This window comes from Somniosus microcephalus, chromosome 25 (genome assembly GCF_052327205.1).
Source record: "Somniosus microcephalus isolate GS21.2 chromosome 25, FLI_Smic_1.0, whole genome shotgun sequence".
Taxonomy (NCBI): Eukaryota; Metazoa; Chordata; class Chondrichthyes; order Squaliformes; family Somniosidae; genus Somniosus; species Somniosus microcephalus.
Genome location: NC_141011.1, coordinates 25763936 through 25786730, shown reverse-complemented (window position 1 = coordinate 25786730; position 22795 = coordinate 25763936). Strand labels below are relative to the sequence as shown.

Genomic DNA, 22795 nt, shown 5'->3' with positions numbered 1-22795 from the left:
CACGTGGATCAGCAGGCCCCGTTTGTAATAAGCGGCACAGTTAAAATTATTCTGGACTTGCAGGAGGAAGTTAGAGCCAATTTTTTCAGGAGGGAGGGTGGGAAAGAGAAAGGGAGCTCTTGCTAAAAGTAGCTACTTTGCTGTTTCCAACAAGTCTGTGATAATGAGACTGGGTAGCATTCCTCAGCTTTAGTAGCAGTATATTTGCCACTAGAGATTCACTTAACCGAATAGCTTTATATTATTAAAATGAAACAGTTTGTCACTGTGAATTGCCTATTAATTTTTTTTTACATGGCTGAACAAACTTTGGATTTACATATAACAAACAGATGGAGAGTTGAAACAGTATGGTGATTGCTTTCATTTCTTATTATAAAACTGCACCCCATAAAAACATATCTGGGATTTTATCCTAATGTCCTTCATATGAACATACATTTTCAAATGTTAACATTTACAGCAAATAATTGCTTCTAGATTTTTCAACCCTCCACATTTTTAAAACATTTAAAGGATATTTTTAGAATTCTAAAAACATTGGTTCTGGCCATTACTCAGTATGGAAAATTCCCTGTGCTCCTGGCGTGATGGAAGCACGATTTGGAGGCAGGGATATGACATAGTAGCCATGATTCTCTGACCCACACTTCCATCTGGCAAGCTCAGCTTCACAAGTATAGCCATACTGCGCTTGCTGTTATAACCCTCCAGTCCACAGTACCATCTTCAGTTAGGAACATGTAACCTGGTCGTGGCTGTGGGCCATGTCAATGTGGCTTCTTACTCAACTTGCCCAGAGGTGCATTTTTACAGCAGATAACTTAGACGAGACTGATAAATTTAATTTTTGTGGTTGACTTTTACTATAACTAACGCTGAAAGTAAATTTCCCAGTCTCTTTGTCCCCTGCACTTACTCTGTCCAAGCATCAATGGATCAATATACATCCCTGTCCTCCACTGGGATGTACCTGGACAGTCACTTTCTTCCTTCTTACAGTAATCGGCAATCCAGGAGGCTTTTGTCCTTTTATACTGCTCTGTAACACAACACACAGAAACAATAGTAACAAGGAGGAAGTGGGTTGGGATCTATGCTCTTAGATTTAATTACATTGATCGTGCGGTGCTTTTACGCACGTGTAATATTAAACCATACAGACCAGAGGACGCAGGTCTGATCCTCAGTATGTATTAAGTTAGCTGATCTCAGCTGGGGTCGCCACTTTCTAGTAGACCCATTGAAGGAGGCCAATTCAAGAACTGGAGAGAAAGTCTCTCCCCCAAAGACCAGGGAATTTGTTTCAAAACAAAAACCAAAAAACTGCATCTGCTGGAAATCAGACAGAAAAACAGAAAATGCTGGAAAAACTCAGCAGGTCAGTCAGCATCTGTGCAGCGACCCTTTACCAGAACACTTCATTCTTCAAGTCAGCCTCCAACGAGACTATGGGACAGCGAGGGTACCAAATGGCATATAAAAGTAGAATAGTGAGGCATAGAAGCAGATTTCACAGTGTAAGTGTAAAAGTGTTAGCACGCGGAGGAACCCAGGCAGCTACTCTACCTCTTTGCCACACCTGATATTTTCTTTCTCAGAAATAGCTGTATAACTTATCCCAAAGCAGCTAAGTTCCAACCTCTATGCGTGCTCTCTCTCACCGCTGAAACTCTCCTCTCCCTCCATTTGGTTGATATATGGTATTGCTTATCTAAATTTTTCCTTTCTTGTTTCCCCAAGATGTAAATATGCCAACCTATATGCTCTGCCTCCTCCCTATGCCCTCGCTGTGTTGAAATCAAGGCTCATCCCACTGTCTCCTACTCTAACTCATGTTTCCAGGATGTCAACTCCTTACTTCCCGCCATGTTACCTTCCTCTTCCAACCTGCAAAATCCAAGCTTGATGTTACCTAACCACTATTCCCCAATCTACTTCATCTTCTTGCCCATTCATTTCATCCTTGGTGCCACTCTGCACTATGAACCTCGGATCCTCAATTTAACAAGTGCACTCTAATATCATTCACTTTAGTACCTGGTCAATTTACCTTATCCTCTCAGCATATCTTTCTTTACCTTGGACTGATATGGAGCTGCGGCTCTTGTTCTGTGTAGGGGTGGGGCAGGAACGGCACATAGCTCGCAAAGCTACGGCTAACAGAATTCTCCAGTAACTTTCACCACTGACCAATGGGCCTATCCTAAAGTAATTGGACGATCCTCAAATTAAGAACAAAGAGCATTTGCATTTTCATGCAATGCCTACACTAAGACCTGCCTAGCCCAGTACTGTCAAAGGTTCCATACCTATCAGGACAGATGTAATGTTGATGTCAAGTCGTTGTTTCGCCTGGAGATCCAATTTAAGGCGCGATGGGTGAAGACGGCTGGCTGCCTGCTGCTGCCAGCTCAGAAAAGAAGTCCAAGGCTCAGCAAAAGGCTCCCAACCTGGAAAAAGAGATAACACGAGGACAATCAAAAACATATCGAAAATCAAAAACATATCTAGGCTAGTATTGGTACAAATGTTTCACATATGCATACTGTTAAATACTTAAACAGTTGATCTATTAGCTTAAATGGGAAGGATTAAATATCGAACCAGGTTGAGAGCTTTGCACAGAGTCCCACTTTTGTATGTCACTCCGACTTACATACCCTGGTTGGGTACGGTCTATTAGTGCGTGGCTGGGCTCCTAGATATTGTCAGGGGGAAGATGGTCCATATACAGGGAGTGGAAATCTGACAGTAATCCAATGCTGCTTCATTATGAAGTGGCATTGACGGGGCTGTAGAAATGCCTACTGCATAAAGACCCTACAAGAATGCTGCTCTCATGAAAAATGTACTTAAAGTACGTTCATTTATAGAGTACCTTTCAAATCCAAAAGGATGTCCCAAATGCTAAACACCCAATGAATTACTGTCACTCCTCTTCTCTTCTTAGGCAGTCCCTCGGAATCGAGGAGGACTTGCTACCACACTAAAAATGAGTTCTCAGGTGACTGATGAGTCCAATGCGGGACCTATAGTCTCTGTCACAAGTGGGGCAGACGGTGGTTGAAGGGGCGGGTGGGTGGGGTGCTTGGGTTAACGTGCGCTCCTTCCACTGTTTGTGCTTGGCTTCCGCTTGCTCCCGGCAAAGAGACTCGAGGTGTTCGGGGCCTTCCCTGATGCTTCTTCTCCACTTTGTGCGGTCTTGGGCCAGGGATTCCCAGGTGTCGATGGGGATGTTGCACTTTTTCAAGGAGGCTGAGAAGGTGTCCTTGAAGCGTTTCCTTTGCCCACCTGGGGCTCTCTTGCCATGTCAGAGCTCCGAGTAGAGCGCTTGTTTTGGGAGTCTCGTATCGGGCATGCGGACGATGTGGCCCGTCCATCAGAGCTGATTGAGCGTGGTCAAAGCTTCGATGCTGGCCTGAGCGAGAACACGGACGTTGGTGCGCCTATCCTGCCAATGGATTTGCAGGATCTTGCGGATGCAGCGTTGGTGGTACCTCTCCAGTGCTTTGAGGTGCCTGCTGTACATGGTCCATGACTCTAAAGCATACAGGAGGGCAGGTATCACTACTGCTCTGTAGACCATGAGCTTGGTGCCGGGTTTGAGGTCCTGGTCTTCAAGCACTCTCTTCCTCAGGCGACCGAAGGCTGCACTGGCACACTGAAGGCGGTGTTGGACTTCTTCATCGACGTCTGCCCTTGTTGACAGTAGGCTCCTGAGGTATGGAAATTGGTCCACGTTGTCCAAGGCATTGTCGTGGATTTTGATAATCGGGGGGCAGTACTGTGTGACGGGGGCAGATTGGTAGAGGACCTTTGTCTTATGGATGTTTAGTGTAAGGCCCATACTCTCGTACGCTACGGTGAAGGTGTTACCTGTCACTATTGGCATGTAGATAAATACAAGTCAATTTGTGCCCAGTAAGGTCCCAAAAACAGCATTTGAAATTCAGGCGCTGTTTTTTGGCAGAGTTGGTTAAGGGAGACTAACGTCAGTGGTCAACCAGGCTCAGTGACTAATCTGTACAAATATTAGACAATTGTACTGTGCAGCATTTCTGAGTACAGTAAGTCAGATTTTAAAATAAATGAGTCTCAATGTAAAAAGGAGCTTAAAACAAAGCAACACATATTTTAGTTTCCCAAAGTTAAAATAAAATAATTTTTCGTAGCTGAAACTCGTGTGCATATAGCACTTGTACTTTCCCCCTGTAACTTCGTCCCCTCTCTCCTGAAGGACTACAGTGGGTAAAGTTCCACCTGTCAGCAAAACTCCAGTTGGCCACATAATTGGGCAATCTACATATGTGAGCCTATACAGTGAGCACTGGCAGATTATCTGACTATGGTAAATCAGCCTAGGCTGCCTGCACCCAACAGCTACACTTTCCAGGAGGAGTCACTGGACAACCATGAGGACTAGGGCAATAAGCTAAAAACTACTCTTGCTGAAGTTTGTTAACTCAGCGCAGACTGGGGACTCAGAGGTAGAAGCTTGTGATCTACCGAGTTCAGTTCCACGCTGGTTTAGTCCTATCTGGAGAAAACAGGAAGCTTAACTGCACACAGTTTAAGCTTCCCGAGTTTAAGCTCTGCTAATCTGTGCCTAAACTCTCTGCACTTAAATGCAGTGTGAAGAGAGTACGCCATCCTGTGTGGATTTCTCAATAACTTAGTCGGAGACTTAAATATGACGGTATGTGTCAAACACCTGATTGACCAAAAAATCAGCCATCAGGCAAACTTGCACTTGTACAGCTTATCTTAAATAGAAAATCTTCAAAATTCAGTAGTAACTTTGTGTCTGTCTTCATGGAAGATGATGCAGAAAACTTCCCAGAAATAGTGGAAAACCAAGGCTCTAGCGAGAATGAGGAACTGAAAGAAATTAGTAATAGTAAAAAAAAGTGGTCATAGTCAGAGAGTCATAACGGCACAGGAGGAGGCCATTCGGCCCATCGAGTCCGTGCCGGCTCTCTGCAGAGCAATCCAGTCAGTCCCATTCCCCCGCTCTATCCCCATAGCCCTGAAAGTTTATTTCCCTCAAATGCCTATCCAGTCTCCCCTTGAAAACATGGAGTGTCTCCGCTTCCACCACAGCTGTCAGCAGCGAGTTCCAGGTGGTCACCACTCGCTGTGTAAAAATGTTTTTCCTCACATCCCCCCTGTATCTCTTGCCCAAAACTTTAAATCCGTGTCCCCTAGTCCTTGTGCCATCAACTAGTGGGAACAGCCTTTCCCCGTCTAGCCTATCCAAACCAGTCATAATCTTGTACACCTCTATCAAATCACCCCTCAACCTCCTTTGCTCTAAGGCAAACAAATCCAGCTTCTCCAACCTGTCCTTGTAGCTAAGATCCCCCATCCCCAGAACCATTCTGGTAAATCTCCTCTGCACCCACTCAAGGGCCTTCACATCCTTCCTAAAGTGTGGTGACCAGAACTGGACGCAATACTCCAGTTGTGGCCTAACCAGTGCTTTATAAAGATTCAGCATAGCTTCTCTACTTTTGTACTCAATACCTCTATTTATGAAGCCCAAGATCACATATGCTTTGCTAACCACTCTCTCAATATGTCCTGCCACCTTCAGGGACCTATGCACATTAACTCCCAGGTCCCTCTGTCCCTGCACACTCTTTAAAACTGTGCCATTAAGTGTATATTGCCTCTCCCTGTTCCTTCTGCCAAAATGCATCACCTCACACTTCTTTGTATTAAATTCCATCTGCCACTTTTCTGCCAGCCTTTCTATGTCCTGTTGCAAGTGACTGATATCATCACTGTTTGCCACACCCCCAAGTTTGGTGTCATTGGCGAATTTAGAAATTCTATGTATTCCAATATCCAGATCATTTATACATATCTGGAGAAACTAATGGGATTGAAAGCCGATGAATCCCCTGAACTTGATGGCTTACATCCTAGGGTGGCTATAGAGATAGTGGATGCATTGGTTGCCATTTTCCAAAATTCCAAAGGTTCTGGAACGGTCCCCGCGGATTGGAAGGTAGCAAATGTAACCTCACTATTTAAGAAAGGAGGGAGAGAGAAAACGGGGAATTACAGACCAGTTAGCCTGACATCAGTAGCAGGGAAAATGATAGAATCTATTATTAAGTACGTGGTAACAGGGCACTTAGAAAATAATAATAGCATTGGGCAGAGTTAACACGGATTTATGAAAGGGAAATCGTGTTTGACAAATCTGTTAGTTTTTTGAGGTTGTAACTAGCAGAATAGATAAGGGGGAACCAGTGGATGTGGTATATTTGGATTTTCAGAAGGCATTCAATAAGGTGCCACACAAGAGGTTATTAAACAAAATTAGGGCTCATGGGATTGGGGGTAATATACTAGCATGGATTGAGGATTGGTTAATGGACAGAAAACAGAGAGTAGGAATAAACGGGTCATTTCGGGTTAGCAGGCTGTAACTAGTGGGGTACCGCAAGGATCAGTGCTTGGGCCTCAGCTATTCACAATCTACATCAATGATTTGAATGAGGGGACCAAATGTATCCAAGTTTACTGATGATACAAAGGAATGCAAGTTGTGAAGAGGATGTAAGGAGGCTTCAAGGGGATATAGACAGTCTAAATGAGTGGGCAAGAACATGGCAAATGGGATATAATGTGGAGAAATGTGAAGTTATCCACTTTGGTAGGAAAAATAGAAAAGCATAGTATTTTTTAAATGGTGAGAGATTGGGAAATGTTGGTGTTCAGAGGGACCTGGGTGTCCTTGTACACGAATCACTGAAAGTTAACATGTAGGTACAGCAAGCAATTAGGAAAGCAAATGGTATGTTGGCCTTTATTACAGGAGGATTTGAGTATAAGAGTAAAGACGTCTTACTGCAATTATATAGGGTCCTGGTGGGATCACACCTGGAGTACAGTATTGTGTACAGTTTTGGTCTCCTTACCTAAGGAAGGATATACTTGCCATAGAGGGAGCGCAACGAAGGTTCACCAGACTGGTTCCTGGGATTGGGGGGGGGGGGGGGGGGGGGGGGTTGTCCTATGAGGAGAGATTGAGTAGACTAGGCCTATATTCTCTGGAGTTTAGAAGAATGAGAGGTGATCTCATTAAAACATACAAAATTCTTACAGGGTTTGATAGGGTAGATTCAGGGAGGATGCTTCCTCCGGCTGGGGAGTCTAGAACCAGGGGTCACAGTCTCAGAATAAGGGGTCAGCAATTTAGGACTGAGATGAGGAGAAATTTCTTCAGAGGGTGGTGAACCTTTGGAATTCTCTACCCCAGAGGGCTGTGGAGGCTCAGTCATTGAGTATATTCAAGACAGAGATTGATAGATTTTTGAATATTAAGGGAATCAAGGGATATGGGGATAGTGCAGGAAAGTGGCGATGAGGTAGAAGATCAGCCATGATCTTATTGAATGGCAGAGCAGGCTTGAAGGGCCAAATGGCCTACTCCTGCTCCTATTTCTTATGTTCAGAACACCATATATTGTTGGATTTAAGAACATAAGAAATAGGAGCAGGAGTAGGCCATACAGCCCTTCGAGCCTGCTCCGCCATTCAATAAGATCATAGCTGATCTTCGACCACAACTCCACTTTCCTGCACTATCCCCATATCCCTTGATTCACCTAGAGCCCAAAAATCTTTCAATCTCAGCCTTGATATAGTCAACGACTGAGCATCCACAACCCTCTGGGGTAGAGAATTCCAAAGATTCAGAACACTGAGTGAAGACATTTCTCATCTCAGTCCTAAATGGCTGACTCCTTATCCCGAGACTGTGCCCCCTAGTTCTATACTCTCAAGCCAAGGGAAACAGCCTCTCAGCATCTACCCTTGTTAAGCCCTCTCAGAATCTTATGTTGCAATGAGATCACCTCTCATTTTTCTAAACTCCTCATAGAACAACCCTCTCATCCTGGGAATCAATCTAGTGAACCTTTGGTGCACTTCCTCCAAGGCAAGTATATTTTTCCTTAGGTACGGAGACAAAAACTGTGCACAGTACTTCAAGTGTGGTCTCACCAACACCCTGTACAATTGCAGCAAGACTTCCTTATTCTTGTACTCCAACCCCCTTGCAACGAAGGCCAACATACTATTTGTCTTCCTAATTGCTTGCTGTACCTGCATGTTAACTTTGTGTTTTGTGTACACCAAAATCTCTCTGAACACCAACATTTAATAGTTACTCACCATTTAAAAGAAATTCTGTTTTCTATTCTTCCTACCAAAGTGAATAACCTCACATTTTCCCACATTATACTCCATCTGCCACCTTCTTGCCCACTCAGTTAACCTGTTTATATCTCTTTGCAGACTCTGTGTTCTCCTCACAGCTTACTTTCCCACCTAGCTTTGTATTGTCAGCAAACTTGAATACATTACATTTGGTCCCTTCATCTAAGCCATTAATAAAGACTGTAACAAGCTGAGGCACCAGCACCGATCCTTGCGGCACCCCACTAGTAACAGCTTGCCAACCTGAAAATGACCTGTTTATTCCTACACTCTGTTTTCTGTCCTTTAACCAATCCTCTATCTATGCTAATATATTACCCTCAACCCCATGAGCCTTTATCTTGTGAGTTGCCTAGGCCCCAAGCTCTGGGATTCCCTGCCTAAACCGCTCTGCCTCTCTTTCCTCCTTTAAGGCACTCCTTAAAGCCTACCTCCTACCCAAAATCCTTCTTATGTGGCTCGGTGTCAAATTTTGTGTCTTATAATACTTCTGTGAAGTGCTTTGGGATGTTTTACTACGTTAAAGGCACTATATAAATACAAGTTGTTGTTGTTGTAACAACCTTTCATGTGGCACTTTAACATGAGAAATAGGAGCAAGAGTCGGCCATACAGCCCCTCAAGCTTGTTCCGCCATTCAGTAAGATCATGACTGATCTGCTACCTCAACTCCACTTTCCTGCACTATCCCCATATCACTTGATTTCCTTAATATTCAAAAATCTATCGATCTCGGTCTTGAATATACTCAACAACTGAGCCTCCACAGCCCTCTGGGGTAGAGAATTCCAAAGATTCACCACCCTCTGAGTGAAGAAATTTCTCCTCATCTCAGTCCTAAATGATTACTGTATTACCCTAGTTACATGTGCCTCTAATTTCCTGATTTATACTCTGCCCTACATTACAACTACTGTTTGGGGGCATATAAACAACTCCCACCAATGTTTTCTGCCCCTTGCTGTTTCTTAGCTCCACCCAAATGGATTCTACTTCTTGATTTTCAGAGCTAAGATCCTTTCTCTCTACTGTCTTTATCGAATGACTTTTGAAAATCCAAATATACTACATCGACTGGTTCCCCTTTATCGACCCTGCTAGTTACATCCTCAAAAAACTCAGATTTGTCAAACACGATTTCCCTGTCATAAAACAATGTTGACTCTGCCTGATCATATTATGATTTTCTAAGTGCCCTGTTACCACTTACTTAATAATGGACTCCAGCATTTTTCGGATGACTGAAGTCAGGCTAACTGGCCTGTAGATCCCTGCTTTCTCTCTCCCGCCTTTCTTGAATAGCGGTGTTACATTTGCTACCTTCCAATCCACTGGGACCATTCCAGAATCTAGGTAATTTTGGAAGATCACAACCAATGCATCCACAATCTCTGCAGCCACCTCTTTTAGAACCCTAGGATGTAGGCCATCAGGTCCAAGGGATTTGTCGGCTTTAGTCCCATTAATTTCTCAAGTACTTTTTCTTTACTGATATTAATTACTTTAAGTTCCTCACTCTCATTAGACCCTTGATTCCACATTATTTCTGGTATGTTCTTTGTGATTTCTACTGTGAAGACAGTTACAAAATATTTGTTTAACGTCTCTGCCATTTGCCTATTCCCCATTATAATTTCTCCTGTCTCAGCCTCTAAGGGACCCACGTTTAATTTCACTCCTCTCTTCCTTTTTAAATACTTGTAGAAGCACTTGTAATCCGTTTTTATAATTCTTGCAAGTTTACTCGCATTCTATTTTCTCCCTTATCAATTTTTTAGCCATCCTTTGCTGGTTTCTAAAACTCTCCCAATCCTCAGGCTTACTACTATTCTTGGCAACATTATAAGCCTCTTCTATTAATCTAATACTATCATTAACTTCTTCAGTTAGCCATGGATGGATCACTTTTCCCGTGGAGTTTTCATTTTTCAATGGAATGTATATTCGTTGAGAATTATGAAATATTTCTTTAAATGTTCGTCATTGCTCATCTACTGTTATACCTTTTAATCTAATTTCCCAATCGACCTTAACTAATTCGCCCCTCATACCCATGTAATTCGCAAAGTTCTGCGGCAAATTGGGTTTCAAAGCCAATTTTACAGCAATATTGTCCTAAATGCTCAATTCCTCAGCAATATGGTCTGGAAATAATACATTCTGAATACAGAAAACCTTTTCTTTAAAAAATAAATTGAGCAACACTACTACTCTGTTCTTTGTGCAGAGATTTGGCCACTACTGAAAGACCTTGTTGTCTGTATATAGACATTAAGTCTCTGGTGTTAGAAAATCCTACCCAGCAGTCTGTTAGCTAATATGCTATGTCAGCCAGAAAATCAAAAGGACGGGCACTAAACTCAGCGTGTCCCATGGTCCACTGTATTGTATTTTAAAAGATTCCGATGAACTCTGGGAGTTGGGGCAGTGTGGAGTTTGACTTAAAATAAAGCAAAAACTTCAACAAAGCCAGAACTAGACAGAGGGTTTTAATATTTACAGCAATGATGATCTCCTATAAATTTCTAGGTCATGACATTTTTAAAACCTGATTAAAAATGTGCCTAATTTAGTAAGTTTCTAGTATTGATAATGTAACTTTCCATAGTTACATTCAATTAAACAGACAACAATGCATATACTGATGACACTACACTGAAAAATCGAAGCAGCTGTTTAACGTTTTAATGTTCCAACACTATTCGAGAGGTCATGCCCACAGGTGACCTACAGTACGTTATCAAAGCAACAACGGAGGGATTAGTAAAGGGATAGATCCGAAACTCTAAAAAACTGGTGAAAATTAAAACAAAATAATTGCTAGAAATGCACAGGTCAGTCAGCATTTGAAAGAGAGAAGCTAGGTTAATGTTTTGAGTATAACCATTCCCAAGAACACATTTGAGTTCCTGTGAAACATTACCCAAAGGATTACATTGGCTCAGATGCAGACAGACTTGCTGTGCATTTCCAGCATTTTGTTTTGCTTCAGAATTCCAGCATTATAATTTTTTTCTAACATCACGAGTGTTACGTTAAGCACAGGAGATGATGTGGCACATACCCCCACTTAAATTGAGAGTTAGAATTTAGCCCCATCTAGTGGTTATTATAACTGTACATATTTAAAGGGTCTCTTGCGTTTAGTGTAGTGGACACACCGGCATAACAGTGCAAAGGCTTTCCCTTGTGGATCATTAGTTCCACAGCATTGGGATCAGTGTGTTTGCAGTGTCCAAAGTCCATTTATAAGCCAGTCTTTTTTCCTCTTACAGTTTTGAGTATTGTTATTGTTAAGGTGCCATCGGTGCAGACATAAAAATTATACACACCATTAACAAAAGAAAAATGAGATTTAATCTGAATTTGAACCAGTCTTCGAAAAATGAAGAGGTTAATATATGTTGGAATGTATCCAGGACTAGGCTAGGTAGAGCCCTTCACATTCTTAAATTGGACATACCTGGAACCCTGTACTATAGCACACATACTCCCCACAAATGGGGACCTTAAGCACATGATTATTTTCTCCAGTACTTATCCCATTTGGAATATTTAGGATCTTACCAGACAGCTCGCGGTTGTAGTAATCTCCGGAAAGGGTAAAATTGGCCGAGCCCTCTGGGCTTGTCCCCACTTTCTGCAGGAAGTACAGTCCTAAAACACAGAAGAAAACCAATCATCAAACTTAAGTCCCTAAATGTGAAGGGACCTGATTCACTGAGCAATACACTGTGATCAATAAGTATAACCTCTTCTGTAAGCCATGGCAAACGACAGGCAGGAGTCCAAGAATACCTCAAGAGTTCCTCCAAAATCTGTACTAGCCAAAGTCGTTGGTCGAGACATCAAATCCTCCCACTCGCCCTCCCCAGAAAATAATTTTCATGCCTTCAGCACACATATCCTCCTTCCGTGATTTCTAAATCACAATGCTGCTAACTGTGCTTTTGTGTACCGCAATAAAGCTGATGGAATGTTGGGTATACCTACAGCTTAAGCTATGACAAGCCCGTGACTTACTGCGCACTTGGTCTAATTCCTAGTCTTCATATGTCAAAGGTCTATATTCAGAGCTGTTATTTGAGCAGTCAACTGTTTTGGGGGTTGTCTCAGTTTTTTTTTAAGCTGTTCATCAACTTTTGCTACATTGGCATGCCTGAGAATTTATCAATTGTGTTGCAAATCTTGTAACTCATTGAAATCCACCTTGAATTGGGCGGGTTATAATTTATTGTCTGTAAATTTCCCCCCCCCCCCTTTCCTGAGATAGCAACTTTTGTTGGGTGTTGTTTCAAGCACACCAACTATTCTCCAGTACCTTACACAGCAGCCATTCTTCATGTGTGAGCTAAGACAGCAAGTGGTGACAAACTATTCTATCATGCAGGCATCACAAGTGAATTGGATGTTGCCCCGCCCGACATCCACATACACGCAGTTTTCAGCAGGGGAAATCACTTGACAGGAGCATTGGATGGTTTTTCGGAGGCCAGTTGTATTTCCTTAGGGCATTAATTGAGATCAACTAACTCAGCGCAGATAGGGAACCAAACCTCGAATGTTATGGTCTGCCCTTTCCAGCTTGGCCATTAAGGGAGCTGAAGCTCATTTTAAACGGTGGTTTGTCCAGGGAACCTACTTGAAAAGGTAAGCTCAGCAAGGGGTACATCACAATCCATGCAGTCATCAATCAGGCAGATACAGATATTCTCAGCTTTCACCTCGACCCCAGAGATCAGCAATGCTCCATGGCCATTGCTGCTGGATGCTGTTGCACTTGCTGACACTGGCTCAGCATTCTTGAACAGCCACGTGGCAGCCTGATTCAGCTGGCCTGCACAATTAGAAACAAAACAGAAATAAAATTACTTGGTGCAAAAGATATTCACCAAATCTGTTGCTAGAAATTTATTTTAACCATTTGTTCCAAACAGAATACTTCAAATGCACAGTTTTACTTTAAGGGGCACGGGGACCACTGGGCGGGGGCACGGGGACCACTGGGCGGGGGCACGGGGACCACTGGGCGGGGGCAGGGGGACCACTGGGCGGGGGCAGGGGGACCACTGGGCGGGGGCAGGGGGACCACTGGGCGGGGGCAGGGGGACCACTGGGCGGGGGCAGGGGGACCACTGGGCGGGGGCAGGGGGACCACTGGGCGGGGGCAGGGGGACCACTGGGCGGGGGCAGGGGGACCACTGGGCGGGGGCAGGGGGACCACTGGGCGGGGGCAGGGGGACCACTGGGCGGGGGCAGGGGGACCACTGGGCGGGGGCAGGGGGACCACTGGGCGGGGGCAGGGGGACCACTGGGCGGGGGCAGGGGGACCACTGGGCGGGGGCAGGGGGACCACTGGGCGGGGGCAGGGGGACCACTGGGCGGGGGCAGGGGGACCACTGGGCGGGGGCAGGGGGACCACTGGGCGGGGGCAGGGGGACCACTGGGCGGGGGCAGGGGGACCACTGGGCGGGGGCAGGGGGACCACTGGGCGGGGGCAGGGGGACCACTGGGCGGGGGCAGGGGGACCACTGGGCGGGGGCAGGGGGACCACTGGGCGGGGGCAGGGGGACCACTGGGCGGGGGCAGGGGGACCACTGGGCGGGGGCAGGGGGACCACTGGGCGGGGGCAGGGGGACCACTGGGCGGGGGCAGGGGGACCACTGGGCGGGGGCAGGGGGACCACTGGGCGGGGGCAGGGGGACCACTGGGCGGGGGCAGGGGGACCACTGGGCGGGGGCAGGGGGACCACTGGGCGGGGGCAGGGGGACCACTGGGCGGGGGCAGGGGGACCACTGGGCGGGGGCAGGGGGACCACTGGGCGGGGGCAGGGGGACCACTGGGCGGGGGCAGGGGGACCACTGGGCGGGGGCAGGGGGACCACTGGGCGGGGGCAGGGGGACCACTGGGCGGGGGCAGGGGGACCACTGGGCGGGGGCAGGGGGACCACTGGGCGGGGGCAGGGGGACCACTGGGCGGGGGCAGGGGGACCACTGGGCGGGGGCAGGGGGACCACTGGGCGGGGGCAGGGGGACCACTGGGCGGGGGCAGGGGGACCACTGGGCGGGGGCAGGGGGACCACTGGGCGGGGGCAGGGGGACCACTGGGCGGGGGCAGGGGGACCACTGGGCGGGGGCAGGGGGACCACTGGGCGGGGGCAGGGGGACCACTGGGCGGGGGCAGGGGGACCACTGGGCGGGGGCAGGGGGACCACTGGGCGGGGGCAGGGGGACCACTGGGCGGGGGCAGGGGGACCACTGGGCGGGGGCAGGGGGACCACTGGGCGGGGGCAGGGGGACCACTGGGCGGGGGCAGGGGGACCACTGGGCGGGGGCAGGGGGACCACTGGGCGGGGGCAGGGGGACCACTGGGCGGGGGCAGGGGGACCACTGGGCGGGGGCAGGGGGACCACTGGGCGGGGGCAGGGGGACCACTGGGCGGGGGCAGGGGGACCACTGGGCGGGGGCAGGGGGACCACTGGGCGGGGGCAGGGGGACCACTGGGCGGGGGCAGGGGGACCACTGGGCGGGGGCAGGGGGACCACTGGGCGGGGGCAGGGGGACCACTGGGCGGGGGCAGGGGGACCACTGGGCGGGGGCAGGGGGACCACTGGGCGGGGGCAGGGGGACCACTGGGCGGGGGCAGGGGGACCACTGGGCGGGGGCAGGGGGACCACTGGGCGGGGGCAGGGGGACCACTGGGCGGGGGCAGGGGGACCACTGGGCGGGGGCAGGGGGACCACTGGGCGGGGGCAGGGGGACCACTGGGCGGGGGCAGGGGGACCACTGGGCGGGGGCAGGGGGACCACTGGGCGGGGGCAGGGGGACCACTGGGCGGGGGCAGGGGGACCACTGGGCGGGGGCAGGGGGACCACTGGGCGGGGGCAGGGGGACCACTGGGCGGGGGCAGGGGGACCACTGGGCGGGGGCAGGGGGACCACTGGGCGGGGGCAGGGGGACCACTGGGCGGGGGCAGGGGGACCACTGGGCGGGGGCAGGGGGACCACTGGGCGGGGGCAGGGGGACCACTGGGCGGGGGCAGGGGGACCACTGGGCGGGGGCAGGGGGACCACTGGGCGGGGGCAGGGGGACCACTGGGCGGGGGCAGGGGGACCACTGGGCGGGGGCAGGGGGACCACTGGGCGGCGACCGGGGGACCACTGGGCGGCGACCGGGGGACCACTGGGCGGCGACCGGGGGACCACTGGGCGGCGACCGGGGGACCACTGGGCGGCGACCGGGGGACCACTGGGCGGCGACCGGGGGACCACTGGGCGGCGACCGGGGGACCACTGGGCGGTGACCGGGGGACCACTGGGCGGTGACCGGGGGACCACTGGGCGGTGACCGGGGGACCACTGGGCGGTGACCGGGGGACCACTGGGCGGTGACCGGGGGACCACTGGGCGGTGACCGGGGGACCACTGGGCGGTGACCGGGGGACCACTGGGCGGTGACCGGGGGACCACTGGGCGGTGACCGGGGGACCACTGGGCGGTGACCGGGGGCACGGGGACCACTGGGCGGTGACCGGGGGCACGGGGACCACTGGGCGGTGACCGGGGGCACGGGGACCACTGGGCAGTGACCGGGGGCACGGGGACCACTGGGCAGTGACCGGGGGCACGGGGACCACTGGGCAGTGACCGGGGGCACGGGGACCACTGGGCAGTGACCGGGGGCACGGGGACCACTGGGCAGTGACCGGGGGCACGGGGACCACTGGGCAGTGACCGGGGGCACGGGGACCACTGGGCAGTGACCGGGGGCACGGGGACCACTGGGCAGTGACCGGGGGCACGGGGACCACTGGGCAGTGACCGGGGGCACGGGGACCACTGGGCAGTGACCGGGGGCACGGGGACCACTGGGCAGTGACCGGGGGCACGGGGACCACTGGGCAGTGACCGGGGGCACGGGGACCACTGGGCAGTGACCGGGGGCACGGGGACCACTGGGCAGTGACCGGGGGCACGGGGACCACTGGGCAGTGACCGGGGGCACGGGGACCACTGGGCAGTGACCGGGGGCACGGGGACCACTGGGCAGTGACCGGGGGCACGGGGACCACTGGGCAGTGACCGGGGGCACGGGGACCACTGGGCAGTGACCGGGGGCACGGGGACCACTGGGCAGTGACCGGGGGCACGGGGACCACTGGGCAGTGACCGGGGGCACGGGGACCACTGGGCAGTGACCGGGGGCACGGGGACCACTGGGCAGTGACCGGGGGCACGGGGACCACTGGGCAGTGACCGGGGGCACGGGGACCACTGGGCAGTGACCGGGGGCACGGGGACCACTGGGCAGTGACCGGGGGCACGGGGACCACTGGGCAGTGACCGGGGGCACGGGGACCACTGGGCAGTGACCGGGGGCACGGGGACCACTGGGCAGTGACCGGGGGCACGGGGACCACTGGGCAGTGACCGGGGGCACGGGGACCACTGGGCAGTGACCGGGGGCACGGGGACCACTGGGCAGTGACCGGGGGCACGGGGACCACTGGGCAGTGACCGGGGGCACGGGGACCACTGGGCAGTGACCGGGGGCACGGGGACCACTGGGCAGTGACCGGGGGCACGGGGACCACTGGGCAGTGACCGGGGGCACGGGGACCACTGGGCAGTGACCGGGGGCACGGGGACCACTGGGCAGTGACCGGGGGCACGGGGACCACTGGGCAGTGACCGGGGGCACGGGGACCACTGGGCAGTGACCGGGGGCACGGGGACCACTGGGCAGTGACCGGGGGCACGGGGACCACTGGGCAGTGACCGGGGGCACGGGGACCACTGGGCAGTGACCGGGGGCACGGGGACCACTGGGCAGTGACCGGGGGCACGGGGACCACTGGGCAGTGACCGGGGGCACGGGGACCACTGGGCAGTGACCGGGGGCACGGGGACCACTGGGCAGTGACCGGGGGCACGGGGACCACTGGGCAGTGACCGGGGGCACGGGGACCACTGGGCAGTGACCGGGGGCACGGGGACCACTGGGCAGTGACCGGGGGCACGGGGACCACTGGGCAGTGACCGGGGGCACGGGGACCACTGGGCAGTGACCGGGGGCACGGGGACCACTGGGCAGTGACCGGGGGCACGGGGACCACTGGGCAGTGACCGGGGGCACGGGGACCACTGGGCAGTGACCGGGGGCACGGGGACCACTGGGCAGTGACCGGGGGCACGGGGACCACTGGGCAGTGACCGGGGGCACGGGGACCACTGGGCAGTGACCGGGGGCACGGGGACCACTGGGCAGTGACCGGGGGCACGGGGATCACTGGATAGTGACCGGGAGCATGAACCCTGGTTGATTTGCTCTGACTGCCTCCTTGGCTAAAATCAGTACAGCACAGACCAGGAATCAAACCTAGAATCTTCTGGTCTGTTGTACCAAATTCAGCCATTAGCATCTTCTTAATAAGGAAACACAATGAAATACCATTCTAATTTTCACATTTCTCATTAGATCCTCATCTGAATAATCCAGGAGCACAGTAAATCCCATCACAAGTTCACACACCATGTGTCAAAATATTCAATCTGAATAACAGTGTTATAAGCCACAGACTTCATCATTGAAGCAGTTTAATATATGCTACCAGTTTTTTCTTTTGTATGAAGGGAAACTCTCTATTTTCCCTCTTTCTTTTCTCTCTCTTCGCTTGGCCCAGTCCACACCCCAAATATGGTCACTAGGACACGTGTGCAGATTATACCCAAGGCTTTGCCAAAGCTGCCCCAGGGCAAGTGCTGGGAAGTTGGACAGCAACAGCCATGGTTGATTCTCCCTCAGATGAGCAGGTGCTTGCCGTTTGTGTGGCATATTTCCACACTGATATGGACACTAATATCAGTGGCATGTGGGACAGCAAACCTGCATGCTGCTCAGATGGGGGAATGCTGAGGAGGGCAGCAGGACGACACTGGATACATGAGGGTGGATGAATATTCTGGTCGTTTGCTTGATTAACGAGGGAATATTTTTACAGAACTTTTCCTCCAGGGGTATATGGGTGGGGGAGATTCCATGACAGGGTAGATTGTACATGGGCTGTTAAAGGAATGGGCTTGATGAGCAGAATAGCCATTTTCAATTCTACTTTCTATATTCTGATGCCCTAGCCCTACTGTGGTGCCGTACCTGATGCTCCAACACACTATGCCGCCATGCTACTCAATACAGGCTCTGTGTTGGAAAAGTGCAACAGCCAAGCAAGCCTAGCAACATTCTCACAGATTTTTCAGTAATTTATCATCTCTTTGAAATGGTTCAGAAACACTGCAGAGTTGTCACTCGCCTTCGATTCACATATTTCTGGAATTCTTAGCTTGAAAGAGAGAAACCCCTGATAAGTGCCGTTTGATAAACTTCAGTTAGTGAGCTACAAAACCATTCAATAAACTAGGTCTTTACTTTCTACCTCTGCCCAAATTTCTTCTCAGAACCATTTTTCCTTCCACTGGTAGCACAACCAAGAATGGACTATGGTATATGAGGAACTAACTTAAGTGCTGTAGTGAGAATTATAAGATCACCCCAGTCCATTCTCTACCTTTGCACAGCAGCAGTGCTCTGCGACAATCTTCCATACTGAACCCAAGGTCCTGGAGTCGATCCAGCTGCAACTCTTTAAAAAAAAAGTGCAACAACAAAGCTGATGTATAATTAGAACCAACAATCCACGCATTCCACATCAGAGTCAAAGACAATTTAAACATTGTAATTAAAAACCTATATAATTCAAAGACCACACAGAAATCACCTCCACTGTGTATACGACTTGTACAAGCGACACAGATTTTGCAAAATTCCAATACTGTTAACGTAACCATGTGGGAAAAAAGTGCATTGCTGCTACAATGTGTTACATCAGTGTATTTGCACTCAATTGTAATAATTGTTTAGCTGTTCTGAGATGATGCACCTTGATCGGTTTTAAATGGGAATGGTTGCTTTAAAACAACCGAGTTCAGATTGGAGTTTTGCCTCACTTTCAAACCTGAAGGTCTCCTGTTGTTAAATTGACTGAGCTTGTACACTACCAAGTAAACCGAACAAAACCCACTCGATTTGGCACTCATTCAAGCACTGAGGCGCTCTGGAATTCTTCAATTACAGGAGTTTATTCCAGCAACTTGTATGAGCAGGACATTCTCTTTCACGAGATATTCATGAAATCTTATGAATTAGAATGCAATTACTTGGTGGGCTGGCTGAGCTAGCTTTTCACCATGGGTTTAAATCCAGCCCAGAATGATACAATGAAAACCTGCCCTCTCAGTTGCCCTGAATTAAATAAGTCTAGGCAATTTAAATCCAGTTTCTAACACAGCAAGTCCACAATACAAAACAGCCCATATAACTCAGTTTTAACTGGCAATCTCATTCGGAAAGAATAGAAAAATGACTGGTGTGGAAAATGGATCTCTTACACTGGTGAAGGAACTGTTAAACTGCGCTATTGGTGTGATGTAATGGGAATTTAATCTGTGAAATGCTTTGTGAACATTATGAAAGCTAGGAAAAAAGTGTTCTTTTCTCGGCATCAACATACTTATCAAGGTGAGTTTGCTGCTTAACTATAAAGAAGTCAAATTCAGCCAATACTTTTCTCCCATGGCCTGATTTGGTTCCTTATTCCCACTATTGCGTAAAAACTAATAGACAATACTTCTGCACCCTACTGCTACTACAGTTATACTGCCAGGAAACCATATCAAAGAAAAGCAATGAGTGGAAATGGGTTCACAGGTGGAATGAACATTATAAGCCATCAACTGTTCAATATGTTTGTTTGGAACATATGTGAAACACTTTAAACAAAAGTCAAAAATGTAAAAAAAATTTTGGGAACACAGTGTAGAAGGTAGACTAGTTCGTGCTGTTTTGACAATTATTAGAAAACAACAAGCATACTTATATAGTGCCTTTTACATCCTCAGGACATCTCAAAGTGTTGCATTGAGTTACATCGAGTGTACAGCACAGAAACAGGCCCTTCGGCCCAACGGGTCTATGCTGGCGTTTATGCTCCACACGAGCCTCCTCCCACCCTACTTCACCTCACCCTATCAGCATAACCTTCTGTTCCTTTCTCCCTCTTGTGCTTATCTAGCTTCCCCTTAAATGCATCTATGTTATTTGCCTCAATTATTCATTGTGATAGCACATTCCACGTTCTTACCACTGAGTAAAGAAGTTTCTTCTGCATTCCCGATTGGATTTATTAGTGACTATCTTATACTTATGCCCTCTAGTTTTAGACTCCCCCACAAGTAGAAACTTTTTCTTTACATCTACCCTATTAAGCCCTTTAATTATCCTAAAGATCTCTATCAGGTCACCCTTCAGTCTTTTCTCTTCTGGAAAAAAGAGCCCCAGCCTGTTCAGCCTATCCTGGTAAGTATATCTTTTCACTTCTGGTATCATCCATGTGAATTTTTTTTGTCCCTTCTCCAATGCCTCTATATTCTTTTTTAAAAATGGAGACAAGAACTGTGCACAGTAGTCCAAGTGTGGTCTAACTAAGGTTCTATACAAGTTTAACATAACTTCTCTGCTTTTCAATTCTTTCTCTCTAGAAATGAACCCCCGTGTTTGTTTTTTTTTGTGGCCTTATTAACCTGCGTCTCTGCTTTTAGTGATTTGTGTATCTGTACCCCTAGATTTCTCTGCCCCTCTACCCCATTCAGACTCTTATTATCCAAGCAGTATGTGGCCTCCTTATTCTTCCTACCAAAATGCACCACCTCACATTTATCTATATTGAAATTAATTTGTCAATTACACACCCATTCTCCCAGCTTATTAATGTCTTCCTGTATTTTGTCACATTCTTCCTTTGTATTAACTACACCACCAATTTGGCGTCGTCGGCAAATTTTGAAATTGTACTTCCGATTCCTGAGTAATGTAAATTGTGAACAAGTGGTCCCAGCACCGATTCCTGTGGAACATAGAACAATAGGAGCAGGAGTAGGCCATTCGGCCCTTCAAGCCTGCTCCGCCATTCGATATGATCATGGCAGATCCTCTATCTCAATACCATATTCCTGCCCTCTCCTCATACCCCTGGACGCCTTCTGCGTCTAGAAATCTATCTCCTTCTTAAATATATTCAGTGACTTGGCCTCCACAGCCTTCTGTGGTAGAGAGTTCCACAGGTTCACCACCCTCTGAGTGAAGAAATTTCTCCTCATCTCAGTCCTAAATGTCCTACCCCGTATCCAGAGACTATGACCCCTCGTTCTAGACCCCCCAGCCAGGGGAAACATCCTCCCTGCATCCAGTCTGTCTAGCCCTGTCAGAATTTTATACGTTTCAATGAGATCCCCTCACATTCTTCTAAACTCTAGTGATTACAGGCCTAGTCGACCCAATCTCTCCTCATAAGACAGTCCTGTCATCCTAGGAATCAGTCTGGTGAACGTTCGCTGCACTCCCTCTATGGCAAGTGTATCCTTTCTTAGGTAAGACCACCAAAACTGCGCACAGTACTCCAGGTGTGGTCTCACCAAGGCCCTGTATAACTGTAGTAAGACATCCTTGCTCCTTTATTCAAATCTTCTTGCAATGAAGGCCAACATACCATTACGGCTTGTTGCACCTGCATGTTTGCTTTCAGTGACTGGTGTACAAGGACACCCAGGTCCCTTTGTACATCAACATTTCCCAATCTATCACCTATTAAATAATACTCTGCCTTTCTGTTTTTCCGAACACCACTTCCTACCTTTTGCCAGTCTGAATAGTTACCCTTAACCCCTACTCTCCGTTTTGTGGTCAGTTTGCGATCCATTCTGCTACGTGTCCCCTGACTCCACATGTTCTGACCGTAGTCATGAATCTACTATGCGGTAGCTTATCGAAGACCTTTGAAAATCCAAGTATATTACAGCTACTGCATAACTCTTGTCTATTCCTTGTTAGTTCTTCAAAGAATTCAATAAGGTTGGCCAAGCATGACCTTTTGAAATCCGTGCTGACTACTCTTTTTTCCAGTTTCTAGATGTTTTTCTGTTACATCTTTGAGTGAAGTTCCCATTATCTTTCCTACCACTGATGTTAAACTAACTGGTCTATAACTCCCCAAACTTTTTCTATTTCCCTTTTTACATAAAGGAACATTAGCTGTCCGCCAGTCCTCTGGCACTATTCCCCTTTCTAATGAATTGAGATATATATGTAATAGTGCCCCTGCTATCTTTTCCCTAACTTCTCATATGCGCGGATGCAATCCATCGGACCAGAGGTTTTATCCTCGCGAAGTTTGATTAGTTTATCAATTATCTCCCCCCTTTCTATCTTAAATTTCTTTATATCTTTTTTGATCTCTTCTTCTAGTGTCATGCCAATCTCATTAGTCTCCCTGGTAAATACTGAGGCAAAGTAACTATTCAATATTTCTGCCATTTTGCTGTCATTACATGTGAGTTTATCTTGTGCATCCTTTAGTGGCTCTATCCTGATTTTTTTTTTTGTTATTTATGTGTCTGTACAATAATTTACTATTTCTTTTTATATTCCTTGATAATTTAATTCCGTAGTTC

General features: G+C 49.1%; 1 protein-coding gene across 4 annotated transcripts in view; it reads right to left on the bottom strand.

The window, feature by feature from the left end:
* The window catches only part of vps13d (vacuolar protein sorting 13 homolog D), a 260231-nt gene that overhangs the window by 133629 nt on the left and 103807 nt on the right, over window positions 1–22795 (bottom strand). For all 4 annotated transcript variants that reach the window (XM_085966919.1, XM_085966915.1, XM_085966916.1 and 1 more), the window contains 5 exons: window positions 18799–18873; window positions 12878–13072; window positions 11803–11892; window positions 2313–2453; window positions 920–1042 (listed from right to left, as the gene is read on the bottom strand). In XM_085966919.1, the coding sequence (XP_085823045.1) occupies window positions 920–1042; window positions 2313–2453; window positions 11803–11892; window positions 12878–13072; window positions 18799–18873 (624 nt within the window). The remainder of the gene's footprint in view (window positions 1–919; window positions 1043–2312; window positions 2454–11802; window positions 11893–12877; window positions 13073–18798; window positions 18874–22795) is intronic.